Source organism: Solea solea, chromosome 14 (genome assembly GCF_958295425.1).
Source record: "Solea solea chromosome 14, fSolSol10.1, whole genome shotgun sequence".
NCBI classification, from domain to species: domain Eukaryota; kingdom Metazoa; phylum Chordata; class Actinopteri; order Pleuronectiformes; family Soleidae; genus Solea; species Solea solea.
Window position 1 is genome coordinate 11255793 of NC_081147.1, and position 25411 is coordinate 11281203.

Here is a 25411-nt window from a genome sequence, read left to right on the forward strand (position 1 = left end):
TCGTCACAACCCCCCCCCACCCCCAAACTCCACGTGCAAACACCTGACCCCCCCCCACCTGACAAAACACACACACTGACACAGCCACATCATGCCTACACTGGTGATCCCAACACACATGAACAGCAGCTCGTCCTGTTTTGCATGGGGGAGCAGTTTCCCCCCCCCCCCTGTCGTTGTTGTGCAGATACATGGGAGTTGTAGTTCTCTAAATATGGCCGATCAGTACAATGAGGAGATTCAGCCTTTGGTGGTAAAGTCCAGGTACGCTCATGCCTTTAGATACAGCTGAGGGCAACAGGAAAAGGAGTAGGTAATCATGTGTGTGTGTATTTGCATATGTGTGTCGTCTGTAGCCGTGTATGAAATACTGTGTGTGAGATGCTGTTTTTTAATATGCCTATATACACGTATCTATAAATATGGTACCGTGTCAGTGTGGTAACTGTAGGTATGTGTCAGAGCATGTGGGAGTGTAAGTCCATCACTGGATATTGCTGTTGCTGTCGGTGCCATTGGGCTCTCCCATGTTCATGCGGCCCATTGACAGGCCCACGCTGTTGACGCCGTCGCGCCGCGGTGGCATCCTCTCGTTGATCCGGTCCAGACCTTTGGCCTCCTCAAAACTGCTGATCCGATGCTGCGGGGAGAAGCCTCTGATGGCTGCAAAGATAACACACACGCACACACACACACACAGACAGACACACACACACACAGACAGACACAAGCATACACGACTTAATATCCAAAAATACATTCAGTAGAGTCGTGTGTATCCAAACCCCGTGGCAACTTTGAAGGGCAGATTCAGATCACACTGAACTCGACTGAAATTCCAAACCATATTTTAGTAGCTTGAATATGCAAACATTCCCAAAGCACACATTGTGCTCAAATTCAAATGTTAAAGGCTTTCATTTGAGTTCACCAGAAAGAACATTTGGATAATCTGGTTTGTGATGCTCCCTTAAGCTGAAGGCCATCAGTGGTTTGGATAAACAGAGTTCAGTAATGTACGCACTAGGAATGGGACAATACACGATTTTATCAGGACTGGAAAATACTGTCCTGTTTGCCAACATACAGTCCTAGAGATTTATTTTGAAGCACCACACGGGGCAGTCTGCATCTCTGCAGCCATTTCAGTACCTCTTGAATTATAATCAGGGTTCCCACACCTTGGTTGACATCAAATTCAAGGACTTTTCAAGGACTGAATGTGCTGACACACCTTAAGATGGGACTGTTATTGATTTGCTCTGCATCTGGACAAGGGATTGTCCTTGGATTCTTGGGCAAAGTCAGTCTTTGAAGTTTTGTTAAGATAATGGAATTTACATTTCCCAGGCATGACGTCGTCATTTGCTCTCTCTTGCTTCACGTTACTCGCTCACTGTTCTGCCTAGGCCTAGTCTACGTACTTTAAGCCATGCAGGGCTTGAAAACAAACAAATATCAACTTCACTTCTCTTCCACAAAACGCTTTCAATGACCCATGTCTATTTAGGGTGATTTTCAAAAACTTTAAAGGGCCTTTTTTCCAATTTCACAACTTTTTTTCCTTAACTTTCAAGGACCTGTGGGAACCCTGTATAATGATCTTTATAAGACTCCAGTTTTTCAAGATATATTCTCTCACTGCACTAGAAGATGAAGGGATTCCAATGTGTTTACAGGCATTTTAAGAGTTGTCAGCAGATTTCTACAATTATCGCAACTAGAACTGCAGTTATTTAGGTCAGAATAATCCTAATATGAAATTGTGGGATCGTCCCATGCCTAATGTGCACATCTACACTTTTCCTACACCAACGTCCACACACACATCAGCCAGTGTTCATCTGTTGTCAGAAAGCTGAGCTAGGATTAGTTTGGTCATTGCACCATTGATCCTAGATCAGTAGTCTGAGACACCTGGTATATTAAGAGACAGACACAGAGACTGAACATAACACAGTAGATCCTTAAAACCTCTCTCACCTCTCATGTTTGAGCCAATTTTTTATTGTCAGTTATTTCAATATTCCAGTCATTATAATATTTACCTGAGGAGTTACCTGAGGAGTTACCTGTCAAGCAAAACTATCAGACATGACAACCCCTCAAACTGATTTTTCAGCAGTAGAAAACCTTTCATGGACGCTTCTTTGTGTTTTCAGTCGTACTCTGACCTGTTTGCAGTCGTCTCACTTTACTCGCCCAGTGTTGCTGTTGCCTCTGAAACGGATCACTTCCTGTGTGCAGCGTGGGAATCACACCCCACAACACCAGATCTAAACATTATGCTGAGTCTTGTGGAGCGATTTAGGCTTAATTAGCATCGTGTGAATGAATTTGACAATGGTTTGAATGTAAGAGACACTTTTTCTACAGTTTCTGAACATTTTGAAATCAGTGTTCTTCACCTTTATATTAGATATGTAGCAGAGGAAAGCATGGAGCAGATGACAAGTATGATTTCTTAGAGAATTTGTCATGAACACCATGATGTTTGAGTTTCATACTTTAAAATCAGCTAAAATTGTGGAGGGACTGACGGCCCTTTTGAAAGAAAAACGACTACCTTTACACTCACGTACCTCCTCACAAACTGCTGCTGTGTTACACAGCAGACATCCAACATATCATATTACAGAACAGTAAAACAGAACACAGGACACAGCCATCATTTAAACAAATTATGGACTGTAAGCCAAAGACAGCGCTAAGGGTACAAACACAGAAACTACAGTTAACTACGCATGCAGATTAATAACTCAGTCTATGGACACAGAATAAACACAAACACCATCCATGACCACAATCTGTTCACACGAGAACCTGTCTGTCAAATTCTGTCTCTTTTCTTTACACTATGGATTTAGATTTGGTGATTCATTCTTATCCATGTATCCGGACATGCATGCTCAACTGCGATGCTCAAGTATTGCATATTGGAACTTTTCACTAAATCTTACTCGCAAAAATCATAGGGGTTTTTGACCATGTCCCACACTCTTCTTCAGCAAATGACCTCAGAACATCACCTTCTGTACTAAAGGTGACGCTTCTCCTGGAGAAGAATGGAATTTGGTCAAAAGCTCTTTGAAAAACTGAATTGAATTTTGAATTTAGAATATTTTACCATCCGATTTGGTTTGTTAGTAGAAAAATGTGAGTTTTACAGGTGAGTGGTGAGAAACAGATTGATTGCATGTTCATCCTCTACAGAACTACAGCTCCTATGAAATATAGAGAGAAGGACAGTAGCACACTGCAGACGAGGAGAGGTCTGAGCGACCCTGCCCACCCCCACAACACCCACTCCCACCCACACTCCCGCTCTTCTTCTACACTCTGTGTAAGACGTGTGATGTATGTTGGACTTGAATGGGACTGAAAATAAATGATTGTGTGTGTGTGTGTGTGTGTGTGTGTGTGTTGGCAGCGAAGGTGTAATTCCTGTTTTAGCTGAAGCAAATGTGTGTTCATGTTGGTGTGTTTGAGTGTGGCGACGTTAGCGTGCAACAGGGTTTAGTTTTGTTGTGAGCGCTGATGTGGTTAGAAGAGCTTAGTGCATCGTGGGTAAGGAAAATCTATGATCTTATGAGCATGGGTGGCTGAGAGCGCAGCCATGCTGCACACGCACACACGCACGCACGCACACACACACACACACAGTGAGATGAGTGAGGTTTTACCTTCGGCGTCCTTAACTGTCTCGATGGCTTCTATGGCCTCAATGGTAGCTGAAGGATGGGCAGAGAGAAAAGTAAAGAGGTAGGAGGAGAGGAAGAGAGAGAGAGAAGACGACAGCCCCAGAGGGAAGATGAAGTGCAAAGAAAGGAGGAGGAGGAGGAGAAGAAAGGGGTGAAGGCTGAAACATGCTTCTGTGCAGTTATGTATAAATGTGAGGCTTGAGGAGGCAAAGAAGCGGTTATGGGAAATTGCAGCTTGAGGAGGATCCTCCAAAATCTCAAGATGGATGAAATAATCACTTTGGTTGGTCCATCACAAAAAAAAAGTCATTAGCCAGAAAAGACTGCCGGCAGGAAATGAAGCAGATTCAGGAGTGAAGTGCAGTCAGGGAAGATTTCTGTATACAATTTTCTCAGACATGATAAGAGCGATGAATTATTGATTAAATGTAAAACCCTCCTCTCTCACTTGTCACACTTTCCTGTCTGCCTCGTGACTTCACATTAGTAAAAAGTGTCAATGTCGTGGTTTAGTAAATGAACATAATCACCCGTCACACACACTGACGCTGTGTGTCGTTTTGTGTCGACTGACAGAAACGAGCTGAACGGACCACGTTCACTTAATTTGTCGACTCAAAAGAACGTTTCAGGCTTCGGTCATGTGATGAAGTTAGGGCGCGGTCAGAGTTCGCAGTAGCTGGTGTTAACTCACACACACTGGGACTGCATGTCCACTCACGGCCTGTCTTTGCACCGCTGGACTTTACAAGAAACAGTTCCGCTTCTTTGAAGAGTTGCTGTATGAGGCACTGACACATGAGTCAGCGCTGATATTTTAGCCACTTAACAAAAGGCTTACCTGGTAAAAATCTACTCCCACTTAACTCCTGCACACTGCTAGACAGACTTTTCCAACTAGACACTGAAGATTGTGTTGCTTTGTCAGCCATTTTACACCACAGCGCACGGAAGTTGTTGATTCACTGCTGCCTCTATCAGTAAGTTTGCAAATAGTTCCGCTTACTCGACGCACTTACTTACTTCTAGCTCTTGTTTGTACCCAAATGTTGAAATTCACTTATTGTAAGTCGCTTTGGATAAAAACGTCTGCTAAATGACATGTAATGTAATGTAATGTAATGTAATGTAAAAATGTGTTATTTGTGACTTGAGTGTTGTAAATACTTCATTCACATTAACCAAACTGACACAAATGTATTAATGAGGCAGCAGAACAGCAGCTCCTGTGTCCCCGTCTAAAAGCAGGGACCAGCTGTCATACGACAAGTTTCTTGAAGATAAGGTAGCCTTCAACAGATATAGATTTTATTTGGCGAGCTCGCGTTTACATGCATGTTAAAAGACAGATTTCAGTCAGACTAAGACAATTATTTGGTTTTCCTAATGGCACATAAGCACGTTAGTCTGACTAAAATCGAGCTAGTCTTGGACTAACACACCTATATAATGCGATTCATAGTCTGATTACTCATGCATATAGGATCAGCTGGACACGGAAGTAGAATGAGATGACGTATAAACTGTCGCACTGTTGCTGGAAATCATGCGGAGGCGGCGTCATCAGGATTTACATGTACAGCAGGTACAAAACATATAGAACCAATACGCAAACTGATTCAATACGCACTAGCTTATAGAGAGATACAGCGCCACCTACGGAGGCGGAGTCAGACGTACACGGCCAATAAATCGATTTCCTCCTCCACATGTATACTCGGACTCAGCAAGTTGTCCGATTGCCTGTCTTAGTCAGACTATGACCGTAGCTCGATTAAACTGTGCACGTCTACGTATTGAGTGAGTATAAGCATTGACTACTGTGTGTGTGTGTGTCAGCACCTCATACAACCGCTCTCGGAAAAACGGAACTTAAATAAATAATCAGGACATTCCGTATCGCTCTCTCTGTCTCTCACACGCACACTCACACAACCAGCAGGCTGTTAGTGTCCTCAGCACTGGTGAGGTGAGGTGGAGAGAGTGAGTGTGACTGAGTCAGAAGAATGACAAGAGGACGGGAAGGAACTGGAAGATGGTCCAAAGCAGAGAGTCAGCCTGTGTCTACGTGTGTGTGTGTGTGTCCTTTGAATCTGTTCTGAAAGGTGTGTGTGTGTATGTACAGTATGTGTGTGTGTGTGTGTGTGTGTGTGTGTGCACACGTGTGAAACACTCACCACTCTGCAGAGTCTGTTTGCCCCCAGACAGCACTCCGCTGGGCAGCATGCCTGTAGGAGTCAGTCCCTTCAGGGTCAACACATTCTCACTCTCCTCCCTGAGAGACAGACAGAGATGGTATGTATATGTGGGTGTGAGACAGGTGTGTGTGTGTGTGTGTGAGTGTGTGGAATAAAAAGAGAGAAGAGGTGATAAAGAGAGACATGCAGAGAATTACACACCGTCCCACAATGGACATCTGCAAAAACAGTAAAACACTCTTGTGGGTTTAAACATGGTATCAAGGGACTGACAATCTGATGACTGCTGATTAATTTCTGCAGAGCTTAAATGAAATACGCGAACACACACACACACACACACTGTTTTCCATGACTTCAGAGGATAATGCATTGACGTATGCAGTGTTTCCACTACATGGTCCCTGCTCGCCTCACCTCAACCGGTTTGGTTGGTTTTCCATTACAATATACTGTATAGTACCTCCTCAACGTGGGCGGAGTCATCACAGCACGGCTGCACGAAACTGCCGTGACTTCGTTTAACACGCGACGCACACAAACTTGTGACTTGTAAAGCAGTTGTTTTCAGTGTAACTGAATCATTAGAATCAGTTATAAAGATTTGTTCAGCACTTCCTGCATGACCGGAGCACAGACTCCGTCTGACACAGTCACTGGACTGAAATACAGCGGCAGGGTTTGTGATGCCGCTCACCATCGCAGACTCCTCTGTTAAATATTGAGGTTTTAGACATTTCCATGGTAATTGTTGGAGATTAACCCACAGTTTTAGGATTGTTTAGTATTTTTAATTGATCTACAGTTTTGACATTGTACCAGGTACTATCACTAATGGAAACACGCAGAGACGAGGGCTTTACACACGTATGTCTAAACCCACCGTAGAACAGAGAACATTTTGGCCATCTTCCCAATAGCTCGGATCTTGTTTTTGATCACCTCTTTTCTTGCTGCAGCTGCACTGGCTGTAAGGCGATCAAGCACAAACGTCATCATTAATCAAAACACAGCAAATGTACGCAAAAACGTATTTACAAGCACATATTAGCTGTTTCCTCTCACCGTCAAAGATCTCCTCTCCGTCGTTCATGAGTTCGTCGTCAGAGCAGATGCTCAGGACGTTCACCAGCATCTCAGTGACTGTAGCACAAAGAGACCATCATGTGTCTACCATCATTATCTCTCCTTGGCATCACCAAAAATGACTTGACCTAATTATGTTTGAAGGCTTGTGAACACAAAAATGTATTTAAGACAATCTGCAAAACAAGCTGTCCCAGAGTAGAAAACTCTTACAACACCAACGAATATACAACTTTGGCAAAACAATAAAGTCACAGCTCCACCTCTCTAACCTAACCTTTAACCCCACTAGATGTTATGTTCATGGCACAGCTTTATGCAAAGGCTCCTGTGAGACCATTTTTTGTGTATTTTTGTGTACAGCACCACATACAGGCCTGGCAAAAACAGTTTTAGGGTCATTTTGGGCAGTTTTTTGATTTGTGAAATGACGCCGTGTTTAATTTTTAGGAGTTAATTATCACTTATGTAAGAATTGATTTAAGAATGAAAAAAGAAAATTATCGTATAAGGAAAGTTATGGCTCTGTGTGGATTAGGCCTTACTGTGTGTGTGTGTTCGTCTTCAAAAAGAGGACATTCTGGCTTTAAAGAGTGTTTTGGTGGTATTAGGGTTAGGCATTTAGTTGTGATGGTTACAATTAGGGTAAGGGTCTATGATGTCTTCACTGTGAATGAAGCGCAAACGTGTGTGTGTGTGTGTGTGTGTGTGTGTGTGTGTGTTACCCTTCTCCCCCACGAAAGGCAGAGACCAGGTGAAGACGTCCATGAAGTTTGGAAGCCAGTAAGGATGAGGAGAACAGTTGAACTGACGGATGTTCATCACATTATTCTCATACTTCAGCACTGCCGCTGTGCACACACACACATACAGAGAGAGAGATGAGCCATTTACCTTAAACTGTTACAATCACAAAGTAGTGAAGATAAAAGTACAAATGAATATACTGTAAATGTTTCCCGTTTAGAGTTGGCTGAAAAATATCAGCACAACAGTGCTCGCATATATGTTTATTATGTGTGTATTTCAGTGTGTGTGTGTGTGTGTGTCAGACCTTTGTTGTTGTACACATCCAGGTAGTTTGGAGCAGAGAAGATGGTGATGAGGGAGGGGAAACCTGTAGTCTGACTCTTCCTGTACATACGGTACCTGAAGAAAAAGAGACACAAACAGACGCCCACATTATTCAGATAAAAACATACTCTGTGGACAAAAACTGACCGTCTGCTTCAGAGCAAGAAGAGGGAGAGGCTGAAGAGGAGACAAAAGAAGGAGAAACAGGATCCCACACATAGATCTGTGTGTGTGTGTGTGTAAACGTGCCACTGAGCAGGTTTTGAAGGACCCTGAAGTGTCAGCACCGTAGTCACAGGAAGATTTAAGTCTAGTTCCGGTGGCTAAATGACGTAGCACCTGCTCATGGAAGAAGCAGGATATTGGTGGAACTTCTCGCTGGTTTAAAGACATCATCACATTGCACTTTGCTGTAGAAAGTAAAAATAAGGATGAACCTAATAACAAGTTTTGGAAGAGTTTGACTCTATGGAACATAACAATATAACAAAAGGATGGATTAATGGTCTGATTTAGCTACTATTAGGGCTGCATCTTTTAAAAATAATGAATTTATTGTGTAATTAAAAAAAGTATGTGTATCTTTATAAACAGAAAATGTCTCGGTACAATTGTGTTTCCTGAGATGACGCATGATATTTGACTCAAGCACACGAGTCATTAGTTCCCACAAAGATAAGACCGCATGATAGCACAGTCTCGTAAAGGTTACAGAACTCAATGACTAATCTGGATTTCCAGGTAAAAGCACAGAAGCTCAGTCGACTAAAATGATGTTTTCTTTTTAACCTGCCCTTTTGCCAAGAGCAGCACGGCTCTGGATGATTACGCAGACTATTGTGCAGCAGGACAGACAAAATGCTGTTAATGGGTTCACAAACAGTACAACTCAGAATAGCACTGCCTTAATTGCAGCATTACAGTTAGAGGATTTTCACTGAGTTAACAGATGCCATTAATGGATTTGTATTTGGGCACCAGATATTGTGTTTGTCTCCCTCTGTCTTTATTTAGAAAAGTAGTGTAAGCCTCACATGGCCCTTTGCCTTAACATGCTGTTTTGAAGAAGTGTGCGACCGTAGTTTAAGACAACGCAAACAACACAGTTTCAGGGTGACAGAGGGACAAAAATGTGGAGTGTGTTTCTCTTATTGTGCCAATTCCCACACAAAGCAAAGTCACAGCCCAGCACATGAAACGTCAAGGTAGGCCATTAAATTAAGTGGTGATCCCTTTTAAGCCGAGAGGAGAGACTGAGCTGTGACAGTCAGTCAGCTTACCCAGCATCCTGTGCTTCGTGCGCTCTGATGATTGACAGCAGGTTGTTGGTCTGTAGGAACTCGCACACTGCTGGGTAACTGGGGACACAAGGAGCGACACAGAGAGAACGAGTGAGAGCGAGCACGTAATGTACGTCTGAAACAGGAATAATGCAAAAACAGTTATCATGTGTCATTATATTATATATTAAGCCTGATTTATAAACCACAACACAGATGGAAGTGTTTAAAGTTGAACAGAGTGAGATGAGTAGGCCTCTTGTTTTCTAATGTCACGTCACGCTGGGACCAGCAGGGGGCATCAACGAGCACAGGCAGGACTGAGCTATGGCCGCCTCAGTGGTACACTGAGTCAGGACGATTGATGCTGTGTCTGCTAAACATAGAAAACACAGTGTTCTCCTCAGATAACATGTCATAACACCAACTTTTACACGCGAGGAACCCAAGTACCACTGCACCGGCTCTCCGTCTGTGCTCCAGCTTCAGCTCGTCGTCTTTACATTCCTCCATAATTATTTTTTAACGTCCCAGCTTTCATCTTCTACCCGAACACCACCACCACCACCACCACCATCACCCTCCTTCTGTGTTGCTCTCCCTCTTTCTCTCACTGTATCTTAATATCACTTCATATCTGGCAGGAGTAGCCAGTCGTCATAGCAACAGAACCGTGCAGTCTCCCTGGGGATTGTGGGATATCGTTTCATGCTGAAACGGAACTGTGTGTATGTGTTTGTGAATGTGCTGTGTTTATGTACACTTTGTGTGTGTGTGTGTGTGTGTGTGTGTGTGTGTGTGTGTGAGAGAGAAAGAGAGAGAGAGTGAGAGAGAGAAGAGGCCAAGATTTTCTGTCTCTTGTACAAGTCCCAATCACTGTTGTATCTTGGACGTGATGTAACCAGCCAGGACGTATCTCTCCTCTCATAATCAACATCCTGTACACAAACTCGTATTACATTTGTGATTAGTAAATAAAAGGCAAATTGCAATAACACACAGAAAAGAACACATCTGAGAGTAGCAGTCTTATTTCTGACTGCACAATTCACATGTACTGTGATCACAGTCAACCTTCAATATCCACAAGCTTCACAAGTGCAGGGATCTGTGATTAAATCCACTCCAATTTGGGCTGTTCCCCCTCTATAATAAGTTGCCACTACTCTTATGTAATATATCCTTTTGTCGGTGTTACTATGAGGACTTGTTTTGTCCTGTACCTGTAGAAGTAGGAGCAGCCTCTGACTGTGTTGTGGCCAAAATACTCCTGGGTCTTCTCATTGCCAAAGTCTTCCAGGGGGTCCGCCCACAGCAGGTCGCACATGGGCCCAAAGGCCGGCGGCTCCTTGAATCGGTCCAACTAGGACATAGGACGCACACACACACACACAAATACACACAAAGAAACACACTAAATATAATCATCATTAGAAGCCAATGTATACACAGAAAGTTACACAGAAACAACTATATGTATATATATGTATGTATATATATATATCTATATCTATATCTATATCTACATATATATACATATATATCTATATATATATAGATATATATATCTATATATCTATATATATATACACATACCTTCATACAAGTCAAAAGGTTCAGTCTTCAGTCATATCAAGCACACTCATATGCATAAATCAATACTGTATAAATCAGAGGAGGAAGAAAGGCGCACACAAATGCACACAAACACATACTGTCAGAGCAGAGCATCTCCATGGCAACCCTCACCACACAGGAGGGAGAAGATGTCACACCAGCAGATTCACCATGGAAACATTGCCATTAGATGAGGAAGTGTGTGCTCTCATGTCACTGTGCTTGTGTGTGTGTGTGTGTGTGGGGGGGGGGGGGGGCTTTGTATTCTGTATTAACTGTAAACACAGCGTGTGTGTATGTGTGTATATATTATCTGTTTCTTATGAACTCTCTGCTTTTACAGTGGCGGCTGGTTTAATGGCATAATGTGGGTTGGTCAGTGCTCACAGATGTGTTTCAGTATTGCTCACACAGTAGGTCAATCCAGATGTTAGTGTTTCTCTCAGCGTGTATTTATTATACTGTTCATAGGGTCAAGGAAATGCATATGAATCAGCAGTAACTCCAGTAAAGTGGAAGAACTAAAGAAACTCTTGCACTGTTTTCAGGTTTTTCTACTTTACTTAAAACATAACTGTAAGAGAACATTAGTCATTCTACAAACACAGATATTGAACTGAACTATTGAACTAGTTTCTTTGAGAAAATTAACCTTTCATATTTAATTTAAGACAAATATATCTCTGTTTGCACGCTGCCTGTACTTTTACTGCTAATATTTATAATTAAAGCTTTGCACTTTTTATTGTTCTTGAGGTTATTATTCTGCCTCTGTTTGGTCTTTGGGAACTGAAACAACAATTCCATCTGTCACGTAATACAATCAGACCACAATGAGGGAGCGCTTTTATGTGTACAGCAGCAGCGCAGGGTCAAACTGCTGAATGCTCCTTTGTGTTTTCAGTCATACGCTAACCAGTGCAATGTTGCCATTTCCTTCATCTGTCTTGACGTAAAACCCTTCACTTCCTGTGTGCAGCACAGCAACGTGATCTAAATGCGTCCACACAGAGAGAGTCGTGAGGAGCTGAAAGGCTCAATCAGCTTCCTGTGAGGTCACATGACGATAGTTTGAATGTAACTATGCTTTTATTTACAATTTAATTGAATTTATTTTGTAATTAAAGGAAACATATGAGCCGGTGTGGCGGTGCCTTTAAGTTGGACTCGTGTTTACAACATGGAAAGTTTTGAAGACAGCATGCTTGGTGCTCAAATGGTAAAGTCGTGAGAAGACTGTTGCCAGGCAACAGCAACCTCACCTAACATGCAGGTAATGATAGCGTAATACAGAGTATAGACAGAGAATAAATAGTCCATTGGGAACCTTTTGGAAGACAAATTAAACAATTCTGAACTTTATAATTACACAATACTACGCTCCACAAAAGATAACTTGATTTAAAAATGTTTTAATAAGTCCTGACGCCTCTGAAAACCTCTGTGAATAAGACAGAGTGACTGGACTTTAACTATTGATTTATTTAGTGACACAGAATAAAAAAAATACTAAATAACTTTTCTTTCACAAGTAGGGAAGAATGAAAATGTACATTTAGTTTAGCTCTGGCTAGTTTTATGTCACCATAAGTCTCTCGCTTCAGTTAAGGCTGATGGTGCAGTGAGTGTGACCACACCAGATTGTTACATACTCAACATTTAATAAGCTTTTCCCTACATAAGTTATGCTTTTCGGTATAGACTTTTATTTATATGGCCCGTTTGTGTCCCACTTGCATGTGTGTGTGTGTGTTGTGTCTTACTGTACCTTTTTGATGTCGTCCAGTGTGTGGATCTCTGGTGAAAGGCCCCCATGCACACAGAGGAACTGCTGGTTCATCAGGGCTGCCAGCGGCAGGCAATCAAACGCCTCCATGCAGGATTCGTACACCTGCTCCGAGTACTTGATCTTACCTGGAGGTGGATGGAGGAGTGAGAGAAAGAGAGAGAGAGAGAGAGTACAAGGCTTGAGACAAAGGAAGTGTTCTAACATGCTTTGAACAGCCACTATCCCTGCAAACATACAGCCAGTCGCTGTCACATGGGGTGGGTTTGTTTCATATCACACACAAACACATTGTGCAACAAGAAATCAAACACATGAAGCCTTTACATGGACAGATCTGAAGAAACTCGGTCTTAAGGCCTTAGACTGACTCTATACGCGAGTATAAAGTATAAAGTATAAAATGCTATTTCCCAGAGAAGAAATGTATGTTGGTGAGAAAACACACATTATTCTTTCAGGCAACACATGGATGGAAAGACTCCATTTATTTTCCCTGTGAACAAAATGGGACTAAAACATAAACAAGAAGCAGCGTAGAGGCAAAATCTTTGCTTAAAGAAAAATGATTTATGATTTGGCAGTGGTGTCAGTAAAGACGCCCAACACACACACACACACACTGGCCAAACAATACATCTGACACGGAACAACATCACATGATTTAAATGGCTGAGGGAGAGAGACAGGAGAAGACGGAGGAAGAACGGTGGTTTTTGGATCACAGCGAGCAGGGAGGAGAATGATCGTTTTATAAAGAGGAAAGGATGGAGTGACTGATGGGAGGAGACAGGAGAGGGAGGAGAGGTTACATGTGATGAGGGGAGGAGAGGAAGCAAGGGGTAACGATGAGGGGAGAGGGAAGAGAGTAAGAAGAGGACGTGAGAACAAAATGTACACAAATCGAAGCCAGTATTGTGGAGCAATTATGTGTGTGTGTGTGTGTGTGTGTGTGTGTGACGGTGAGGAGTGTGTTTGTCAACCTCTCCATCTGCCTTGTGTAGAGCAAGAGCTCATTATTGCACCAGTTGTGAGCTCCTTACACACACACACACACACACACACACTCAAACATTTATAAAGACACTCTTGCACACACATGCAGTCATAGTACGTGTACTTATACACACACACACACACACACACACAGCAGATGGTAATTGAGGGCGACCACTATTCGCCATGAGCACCAGGGGAAATTAGCTTCCTCGTCCCTTGGCCAATCAGACACAGAGGAGTAAGTCCCTGAGCCAATCATTACAAGCCAAATTAATTTGCTGCTAATCACCCACTCTCACTCAGGACGGTAAAACTCACTGGCAGAGGAGAGAGTCAGGGAGAGAGAGAGAGAGAGAGAGAGAGAGAGAGAGGAGAGGGAGGTAGAGATGGAGGAGAAGTAGAAAGGAAGTGTAGGAAAGGAGGGAGGATGCAACCTACCAGTAAAAGACAAAGACGATGAGGAGGAGGGAGGAAGTGAAGATGTCTACAGTTGTGTTGATAAGATGATGAATGTGTAACATTTGATTCTGAATTTGAATTCCTCCACATGTTGAAACAGTGTGCAAACATTACATGAGTGATACTGAATATCTGATACGTTTGGACACAGGTGACAATTGTGTTGTATTATTTTTGTAAATCCAAAAATACAATTATAATAATAATAATAATAACACTTATTATAATAATAATAAGCACTGGATGAAATTGGGTGCTCGGAACATTCAGTTTAAACAAGTGAAAGTTGTTTTTTAACCATTTCATGGCATGGTCGCTAGTTAGCTGACATACTGCTGCAAATGTAGCTACTTACAGTTGCCATTTTCAACGTGACGTTACTGTATCAGCAGGGAAGGATTGTATTTAACTACCTCTGATTATCAAAGTCCCCTTTTTCAAATCATACAGAAAAACTGCATTTTCCAACAAATAGTTGGAAAATGTGATTTAAGCTACAGGAAACTGAGTTTCATTTTATTTTAACAAGGTACATATGCTATGCTATGATATGATACGCAGACATAAGATCACAAGAGTTACTCACATTCTTGTTTGAAGGTAAAATATTCCGTCAGATGTCTACATTCATGGTTTCCCCGTAGAAGAAAGAGCGTCTTTGGGTAGAGGATTTTCAGTGACCACAGGTACAACACACACTGAAAGTTTAGCCATGGATGAGAAAAGACAACCTAGTTAGCAAGAGAAGCTCAACTGTGGAAAAAACAACAACACAACAGCAGTAAGTTGATGTATTTTTTGAGTAATGCATTGGTTTATAGTAGTTATCATGTAGATACTGTACACAGCAGGACTAGTCGAACACATATACAGGACTTTAATATGGAGTTCCTTTTAGATCTATAACAGCTTCCACACATCTTGGCAGACTTTCCTCAAGATTTTGAAGTGTTTCTAAGTGAAATTGTGTCCATTCCTTCTGTAGAGCATTTATGAGGTCAGGCACTGATGTTGGATGAGAAAGCCTGGCTCACGATCTCTGTTCCAGTTCATCCCAAAGGTGCTCGATGGGGTTGAGGTCAGAGCTCTGTGCGGGTCAGTTAAACTCGTCAAACCATGACTAAACCATGTCAAACTAGTGCCCTTGCTTTGTGAACTGGGGCACAGTCATGTTGGAATAGAAAAGCGTCTTCCTCAAACTGCTGGAAGCATAACATTGTCCAAAATATCTAAAGTGTTAAGATTGTCCTTCATTGGAAATAAGGGGCCTAGACCAAGTGTATATTTACTGTACAGACATTAGAGTGATATCATTATGTTCCATTTACAGGACAAAATTACAAAATGAGCTCTTTAGCACATAATTAAACATTATAAATAATAGTATGAGAGGCAGAGTTTCACTTTCAGTTCCCTTCATTTAATCATTTCAAACTGAAAATTCAAATCACAACTCAGAAAATCATGATGGAGCCAGGAATTCCATCTGTGAATGAATCATCTACTGCCCAAATGAATTGAGTTGAAAGCAAATTGATCTGTGCTCCAGACTACACATGGACATAAAGAGGGTTGTGACCAGAATCATCCCAAATCAGTGTTGATTAAGTTAGAAGGAAAACAATAAAGTGATAACAGACGTGCGGTTGTCGCATCTTACATGCTTTTACCGTTATCATTGTATTAACCCTACAAATGGCTGGGGAGAGTGTTCTCTCACCTTTAATCCATCCCTGCTCTACATTGATTTCTCTGTGCCCTTGAAGTGTGTGTTAGGAAGGTGGCCTAAAAACTGCTCCCACTGCTCCAAACTCACTCAGGCCTCCTGCCATGGTCGCTTCAGAACACATTCACCATGTGTATAACGGATTTAAAGGTGAAGTGTGTAACATTTCAGAGGGATTGTTGAATATATAATACTCAGACTATACTCTGGGCAAGGGATTTGCTTTAAAGACTATGCCATCTTGCACCACTTTTGGCGCTTTTCCACTGTACAGTTATATCACGACGCCACTCGAATCGTTTTTTATTCGCTTTTCCATTACAGATTGTACCTGGTGCTACTTTTTTGGTACCTGCTCTGACGATACAGAAATGTAACGTGGACAGAGAGTGTCGTCACTGGAAGAGTCATGAGTGCAACGTCCGACACAAGAATCAAACCGAACAATACCGAACTGTAGATCAATTAAAACATTTTAAAAATTCTGAAAACATGCGTTAATCTCCAACATTTAGCAAGGAAATGTCTGAAATTTCAATATTTAACAGAGGAGTGTGGTGTATTTAGCGACAGCTCTGCTGAAAGCTTACGATCGTGAGCACAAGTCTGTGCTCCGGTCATGGAGGAAGTACTAAGTCTAATGATTCGTTATAGCAAAAATAACTGCTTTACAAGTCACTAGTTTGTCGCGTGTAAAACAAAGTCACGGCAGTTTCATGCAGCTGTGCTATGACAACTCCCCCCGCATTGAGGAGGTACTTTAGTAATGGAAAACCAACCAAACCGAGTAGAGTCAAGCCGAGTCGTGCTAGAACTGTACAGTATAAAATGGCCATATGTGTCTACAGCACTCCAAATGAACAAACCAGACGGCGTGTGCAATTTGCATTTTATATACAGACATACATATAATGCAAACAAAGACGAATGACATTCTGTCTGGTAAGTGAAGGCCACTGTAGTTTCCTTCAGCAGAGGAGTTCACTTACTTCGTTACAATCCGACTAATTCTCACAGACTGGACCTTTAATTTGCTCTGCTTGTCTCTGCTGCAGTTCAGTCACGTCAAAGTATCACAGTAATACTTCACTGCACTCACATCCAAAGAATCAAACGTCCAAACTGCCCTCTGGATGAGGTTCTATATCTCCACTCAGCTTCCATGCATATTTCAGTGAGCAGTAGATTATACTCCTGTCAGTGATTACAGACCTTGAATCATGCTCCGTCCACTGTGTCCTATTGGAAAAGCTCTGGCTACTAAATGTGAATAGTGCGTGAAAGCTGATCTTAATAATGAGACTCCCTGTCCATGAATTTTAAATTACATCACCTTGGTTTATGTACAGACACACATTGTGTGTGTGTGTGTGTGTCTGTGTTTTATCAGTGCTACACTGAAGTACCTTTTGTGCATGTGTGTACATTAAATATTGCACAGTGTAACTGTATACCTCAGCAGTGAAATCAATCTCACCCCTTGAAAAGGTGCAAGACCCCAAGGCAACACTGTGTGTTCATTATATGCAATATTTCTACAGACTGAAGTTGATGAGTGTCCATCGTTACCTCGATGCTGAAGTAGCCCCTGTCCACATAGTCCCCAAGGAAGAGGTAGCGTGTGTTGGCGGGAGAACCTCCCACTTCAAACAACTTCATCAGGTCGAAGAACTGGCCGTGGATATCTCCACACACTGTGGAAACAACACACAACACTGTTACAGTCGCAGACACCACAGCTCGCAGCTGCCACATGTTTAGTTTCCACAACTCAGTGGACAAATGTGGGGACCATGTTTGCTTCAGTGGCTCCATATGGCCTGATTTGCATCTACAGAGGTATATCTGTCCTTTGTGCTGATCTAGAAATGCCGCTCATCTGTCTGCTGAAGAAATAAAACAACAAAACAAAGCAGACAGAATCTGGCTCTATCGCTGTGAGGATTAAATACTACAGTCAGTATAAGAGTGCAACAAAGATTTACACGCAACGCACAATAAATCAATCAAGTCTTTCTCACACTGAGCATCACAATCCTCATCTAAATCATCTGAAACGTTGTGTAATATGTATATTTACTATCCAGACCTGAAACTGTTTGTTGATAGAAATTAACTGAAAGCTAAAAAAAATTCTTTCTGATATTTTGTCTTTCAAACTGAATATTTTTCACCTTTTTTCAGAATTCTGTAAATAAAACAGATCAGAACAACATAATGAGATGAATTGATAATGAAATAAAAATGCATTATAGATAGATAGATAGATACTTTATTCATCTCACAGAGAAATTCACAGTTCAGCAGCTCCAGAATATGTTATGACTTTTGGTTGAACACTTTAAGTTGGGTCTCATAAGGTCAGATTTTGGAACAATTCAGATCAGGAGACCGTGAATGATCTGCGAGTAAACATCTTCCAATCCACTTCCCTCACCCTCACCCTCACCATCTGTCTGGCCTCTCCTTTTACCCGTGTCACCAGTCGATGTCATAGATGCCCCTCCACAGCCATTTTAAGACGGCCATTTCACATCCATTTAGAGTCTGTCTCCCGATCTGCTCGCCAAATTAATGTCTGTTTTTCTGTCTTCTCCTAAGCCTTCACTTTAATTTGAAGTGGGATTTGGGAATACAAAAAAATGGCATGAATGAAACGGATCTGTAGCTGTCGTCCTCCTCAGACCTGTCTCTTCCAGACGCCTTCATGTGAACCCTTAAAAGCCTGTCAGTTTTGATTGTAGCATCCACCTGCCTGTCTGTTCAATAGTTTGCCTTTATCTTAGAGCATTTCCACAGAGACCGCATCAAAGTGCACAAACTATTTTCTAATGATCTTCTTAAAGTTAGTCCTAGTCCTAACCACCTGATCTGCTCTTTTTTCTGGAATGTAATTTCCAATCACAGACAAACACTAAAGCGCTCTCAAATGTTTCTGGGTCAGATTCTCTGTCGGAAAAAAACTTAGAAACAATGATCAATACGTAGCTCCATGGGAATGAGAAGGCTGGAGAACCTCTGCACTTAGCTGCTCATGATTGACTGTCTCTCCAACTGCCTGTCTATCTGTCTTTGTCCCCAGGGATCTGTACCTGTGAAAACTGAGCATTGTTCCCACACGGCGTGGGCCTGACAACCCACACAACATGGTCTCGCTGCTTGCACTTGCATAAATGCAGGCAGAGATGCGCAGGTACATTCACCAAGCGGTGTCAATAGGTTGCGAGTGTCTGAGTCTGTCTTCCTGTTTGTCTGTAATCGCCTCAGAATCTTGTTTTCCATTTTGTTTCTCAATCTCCTCCTCCTCCACCTCCACATACTCCACAGTTCCATTTCTCTGGCAAGGGAATACGAGCACATATCACCAAACCCGGCACCCGCTATTGTGAGGTACACGAGTGCCAACTGGTTCTCTCAGTGAACTGCGACCACATAGCGTTTCATATTAAGAGTGTGACAGGTAAGTGTGGCAGATTAATGAATTGACAAATAGAATCTGATTAATACATAATTAAAAATCTTTCTGTCTTTTGCTCTGCAGCTCCATTTCTCTGTTTGTTACTATCTGTGTCCTCGCTGTGAAAGGAAGTGTGTGTTCGACTGTCACTCATGTATATGTACACACACACCTCTTTTTTCAATAGGAGAATTGCAAACCATTTGAAAAAAACACACTTTGACACTTTAGGAAATTCACATTTCCACTTTTTTTAGATGAATACCACTCCTGTTTTGTCAAGAGCCAGCAGCTCATTAGCATAGCTTTAGCATATTGAGTATAGAAACAGGGGGAAATGTCTTGGCTGGCTCTGTGCAGAGGTAAAACTAAATCTGCTGAGGTAAAAGCTAAACCATTAACACATGTGCCAGGGTTAGTCTTGGCTAATCACCACGTGATCAGCAGTCATTCCAACATTGGGAACAGCACAGAAAATAGTAGTCGTGACAAATACATACTTCCTATCACGTTTGTCTCGCAATGCAGAGACGATTAAAGAGGATGAAGCCATTAAAATGAATTGAAATATTGATTTCTATGGTTTTACAAATCTTTTGGCTAACGCGAGTACACTAGTCAACAAGATACATAACGTTAGTCTTGTTGTTTTTAGATATTTTAATCCAGAAATGTTACGTGTGTAAGTGTGAAATACTCAGAGACACAGCTCGTAGAGACCTGCCCACACTCACTAATGTAGTGTGAACTCACAGAAGCAGCAGAGATTCACAATCACATGACAACATGCCACACATTGGATGCAACTCCCAGCCAATAACTAGTCTGGTATATAATTTAAAAATGAGATATTAAAGGCCTATTTACAAACCAGCTGGTCCTCGTCCTCGTGCTAAGCTAAGCTGTTTGTGAGTTGTCTAAGCAGGTTGTATTGTTGTGTACCATCTAACTCTTTGTTTTCTTTTTTATAATCAGTATTGACTTTCCTGTAATTCTTCATTAAATTACCGACTCATCCAGCAGCCCCTCCCATTTCCTTACCCGTGACTGGCGCCTCAATGTCCAACATGGTGCGCTCTTGGCGCAGGATGGCGGCGCCCTCATCGATGATGCGCAGGGCCACAGCCTCCTCCAGCCGGCCCTCCTTGGTGAGATGAGCTTTGAGCAGGTCAACGCGCGGCCGACCCTCGGCATCGAACACCTCCTTCATGGTCAGCCGGTGGGCCAGGGGGAAGGGGACCGCTACAGAGGGATGGTGGGTGATGGAGTGATGGAGGGGATTGCAGGCAGATGGAAGTAAGAAGAGAAATTGAGTCAGAGGAGAATCAGTGATGGAGGGAAATGAATCATATTTGAGATTAAGGAAAAGGAGAGTTTAAGAATGTGAATGCACATATGGATGGAGGGAGAAATGGATTGTAGCGGGAATGAGAGAGGTTGGTGGAGGAAAGAGAAGAGAATTTATTATAATGCAGAATTTGATTTATTGACATTTCTTGTATACCACACTAAGCAGGCCACAAACATCAGCAGCTCTCAATCTTCACCATTATCCTGATCACACTTCTGCTGCAGGCTCCGAGCGTGTGTGTGTGTGTGTGTGTGTGTGTGTTTCTGTTTTATGGAGAGAGCTATATGTGTTGTATTGAAGCAGGAGCTGCCAGCGTTACCACGGCTGCCTGCCTCTGTTCTGCAGCAATGTCTCTCTGCCTCTGTTCTGCAGTAATGTCTTTCTTACATAATGAAGGCCCCCAGGGCTCTGCTGGAGCGGGGGGTTGACTGTCAACGGGGGGGTGATACAGCAAGAGAGCACAGCTGCACGTGAGCAGTCAGACACACACACACACACACACACACACACACACATATAAAGACACACTCGACAAAACGCAGACACGCACACAAGTGTTCTTAAACAGGAACAAACTCAGTGGCAAGATACATAAAGCAGAGGCACAGGAGCGCATGCGCATATTATGTATGGCAAAATGGCAATACCATGCATGAATACTCAAGTGTGGCACTGTAGTGGAACACTCTCACACACGCACACACACACACACACACACAAAACACATACACATACACGACACAACACAACACAACATACAAGCTTATAAAAGGTATTGTTATGCAGGATCCACAGAGTCTGTTGGAGCCCCACCAGTGCTAACACAGATAATGGCCTAGATTATACACTAAAACTAGGCCTAGCTCTCTCACTCTCTCACTACACACACTCTTTCATTCTCTGTCACTTTGTCTCTCCCTCTCTCTCTCGCTCTCTCCCTCAGTTCTGTCTCTCCTGCTGCATCTCTCTCTTCCCACAGTCTTAGCTTTACACTGGTGGCCGTCATTAAATTTTAATTGTTGTGCATTAATGTCACTCAACAACCACATACACCCATAATGCATGGTTTGTAAAATCATCAGCACCATTTGACCAGTAACAGCGACAGAGCTTGTGTTTGCTGTTTTACAAGAACTGGATAAAAATGAACCTCTGGCCTCTCAATGAGTTATTATTGAACGGCTGCAAAGGTTTCCAGATATTTTCTATCCCTGATCAAACCAATGATGTCGAACAAACGCCCATCTCTGATTACCCACAACTTTACAAAGACAAACTGAACGACACGTTTGGACACCCTAAATTATTTAACGGCACCTACCACAAACCAAGAAGGTTTGCCAAAGCTCAAGACTCAACCCAACACGCTTGAACACCCTGAGATGTCCCAGAACACCGTGAGCTGCCAAGCTGCCAGGTCTGTTTTCTATCTTGTGAGAACAGAAGTTGTACAAGTAACAACAACCAGTTGTGTTTTTCAGGTTGGGTTTAGTGTAAATGGTTTTTTTGCACCTCAGGCTGTGAGAGAAAAAACCCCAGAAAAGAGTTACTCATGCATGTCGGTATTTACTGTATATGACTTCATTTCTACGTATCAAACAAAAACAAATGAACCCAGCCAGTATAAAGGTATAAACCTCCTCCTTCATTTTACTATATTGAACAAAAAAACTGCAAGTATGTGCAAGTGTACATGAACTTTGTGCATTCTATGTGCTGTATGTATATCTCTGGTTTGAGGTAAAACTCAGGCTTGTGTGTGAAAGAGAAAGGTGGGGGGTGTGAAACTCGTAAATTGTGAGAGCAGTGTGAAAGTAGGGCAGGTATGAGAGGGAGAGTGGAGAGTGGCAGAGACACTGAGCTCAGGGAAAGGAACTATAGTTGGCAGTTGTAAAAGAGAGAGAGGAGAAGTTTGGTACTGACACAGTCAAACCACAAAGTTGTTTTACGCCTGACCACCGATGCTGACAACTGACGGGTTGATGAGTGCACACTACAAGGTTCAAGCATGAATGGAAACGCTGAAGACTTAAAGATTCCTGTTTAAAGCTGTGAATTATGTAGAAACTATGTCTGAATTTAAATTTGTAACACTGACATTCATCTTTTTCTTCCTCAAACCAGGTAAAAATAGTCATTTTCTCCCCCATTAATGAGAGCATTAATTCATATTTAGGTGTAATCTATCATTCAAAGAACTGAACTGTTTTATATGAATTGAAGAGACAGAGAGAAATAAAGGTGGATAAAGCAAAGGGGGGGGGGGGGGGGCTTTTTCGTGACAGCCCTGAGAGACGACACTTAATGCACGGCTGTGCTTTGCTAAATGCTGACATTAGAATGCTATCAAGCTGACAGTGGCACAATACTAACATGCTGATGATGAGCAGGTATATTGTTTACCATGTCCATTGTCTTTTTAGGGTTAGTGCAGTGTCATTTGAATCTGGGAACACTCTGTATGGGGAGATTGCAGGTTCCTCCACAGTCTGTGTGGCTTATTTGAAGATTCAGTAAAATGACCATGGGTGTAAATGTGATCATGGATGGTTGTGTGTCTCTGCATGTTGGTCCTGTGATAGACTGGAAAACCTGCCCAAGGTCAGCTGGAAATGTCTCCAACTCCCCTTCGGCCATCTGAGGATAAGTGGTAACTAAGCGCAGGCTACTAGGAAATTTAATTTGATTAAAAACAAAGCAATCACCTAATTGAACATTTTACGTATGGACAACCAGTGGTGACTTTGGTTTTTATTGATGTTACTTTTATGCAGTGCAGGGGCACGCAGCAGAAATCAAATATGAATCTATTCATAGGAGTTTCTTTGCATTTTCACCCTGTTTGTAGCCGCTTCGTTTCACTAAGGCATGTTGCCTCTATCTGTCACCAGATGACATGAGAACTGAACAATGCTACATTGAAGTGGTGTTTCCATCACGGTACACTTTGGTTTAGAACAGTAAAGCCCTCGGTCAGGCTTGCTCGACTGAGAACAGTGCCTTCACTTGGTAATGGCCCCATCAGTGTAACATGTTGCGTGTCGTTGTACCAGTGCAACGACAACGAACAACAAACAACGACATCGAACACAACACAACAGACAAAAGTGGAGGACATCCACCAGCTCATTTTTATCTGCTCAGTTTGTGGCTGTTTGAACCGGTCGTACTGTACCATTACTCATTACTCTACCATTTCTCGGCACCAAGGTTTATTTTGGTTCTATTCCTAATGGAAACCTAAAAAAATACATGCCGTACCAAACCAAACCAAAGCATTTCACTCAGTGGAAACACACCATGAGAAACACAGAGAGTTGTGCGCAGCTGATTTAATCAGATTACTTTGAACTCACTTGACAGTAGTTAGGATGTAACAGACCGATCGCCAGTGCACAGCTGTGTTTTGCTAAATGCTGACATTAGAATGCTATCAAGCTGACATTGGCGCAGTACTAACATGCTGATGTTTAGCAGGTATATTGTTTCCCATGTCCATTGTCTTTTTAGGGGTAGTGCAGTGTCATTTGAATTGCCAAACCAGAAACAGGTATTGAGATATTTCATTCTAAAGCTCTTGAAAACCCAACTCTTCCAAAAACATCTTCTGTCCGAGCACTTACCCTACCACTCCCCCCTACCACTGCACTATCTGTCTGCTAAATGCTTAAATGTCAATGTAAAGTTGCGGAGCCACTCAGAGACTGGCTGTCATACGTACTACATACTCACAAGCGTGGCTTAAAAGACACTTCAGACATCAAATTTCTCACATAAAAAGATGGAATATTTTTGTTGTCCTTCTATGTTAATTGACCTGTTGTATCCTGGTGAGTTTATCCCAGAACGTTTAGCGTGTAAGTGATTGTTATGGTCATGTCTATCAAGAGTAAGAGAGAGAGAGAAGAATACACTTTCAGGCAAACAAAACCTGAGCTCCTGATGAGCATGAGGTAAAAACTACACACACGAAACACACTTAAGTAAACTTATGACAATGGTGTGACACACAAACACAATAGATCAACGTTTGTAAAGCGGTACTTCAGACATCACTTAAGTTTGGGTTCCCGACAAAGGCTCATCTGACAAGAACAAGTTGTACACATTCAGTAGTTGACCTTGTGCAGAACAAAAGCACCCACTGACGATTCAATACATTTTAGTAGTTTCAAGTAGTCTAGTGGAGCCAGTCTACTTAGAGTCTCTGTGTGAGAGCAGAGATAGTTGCAGCATGGGAAATGAAGAAAGCCACATCATCCACCGAGTGTTTGGAACAGTTTAAATAATCTGCTATTTGCTAAAGAAGGTGGTTATTGATGGGACTGTTTCTACTTCAAAAGCACAAACAGAACTCTGCTATTTTTACCAATAATATCTTTGTGTCTTTGCAAGTCAAAGCCCTTGCAAAACAAATTTCCACATGGCACTCAACCTCTAAAGGTTCTGTATCTATATGACGCAAAAACTGTGTATGCTCCAGGAAATGAAAATATTTTAGAATTGAACGTAGGATCACGTACACCAGAGTGATGTGGATCCTCATTTCAGTATGAATGGAATCACAGGTGTGTATGCATGAATGAAGGAGGAATGAATGGAGAGGCTGTTGCACTTTTCTGATCAAACTATGTCCCACGCCTACTCTTTTTATTTTTTATTTCTCTTCCCCAATGT

General features: G+C 42.2%; 1 protein-coding gene across 3 annotated transcripts in view; it reads right to left on the reverse strand.

Moving 5' to 3' along the window:
• Nucleotides 1-35: 35 nt before the first annotated feature.
• The window catches only part of ppp3cb (protein phosphatase 3, catalytic subunit, beta isozyme), a 34400-nt gene continuing 9024 nt past the window's right edge, over nucleotides 36-25411 (reverse strand). For 2 of the 3 annotated variants that reach the window (XM_058649747.1, XM_058649748.1), the window contains exons 2-14: nucleotides 20425-20625; nucleotides 17496-17620; nucleotides 14787-14898; nucleotides 12725-12870; nucleotides 10563-10702; nucleotides 9340-9417; nucleotides 8040-8134; nucleotides 7711-7836; nucleotides 6965-7042; nucleotides 6783-6867; nucleotides 5879-5976; nucleotides 3684-3731; nucleotides 36-663 (exon numbers count right to left, since the gene is read on the reverse strand). In XM_058649747.1, the coding sequence (XP_058505730.1) occupies nucleotides 485-663; nucleotides 3684-3731; nucleotides 5879-5976; nucleotides 6783-6867; nucleotides 6965-7042; nucleotides 7711-7836; nucleotides 8040-8134; nucleotides 9340-9417; nucleotides 10563-10702; nucleotides 12725-12870; nucleotides 14787-14898; nucleotides 17496-17620; nucleotides 20425-20625 (1511 nt within the window). In that variant the 3' untranslated portion in view covers nucleotides 36-484. The remainder of the gene's footprint in view (nucleotides 664-3683; nucleotides 3732-5878; nucleotides 5977-6782; nucleotides 6868-6964; nucleotides 7043-7710; nucleotides 7837-8039; nucleotides 8135-9339; nucleotides 9418-10562; nucleotides 10703-12724; nucleotides 12871-14786; nucleotides 14899-17495; nucleotides 17621-20424; nucleotides 20626-25411) is intronic. The other variant, XM_058649749.1, reaches the window with a different exon arrangement.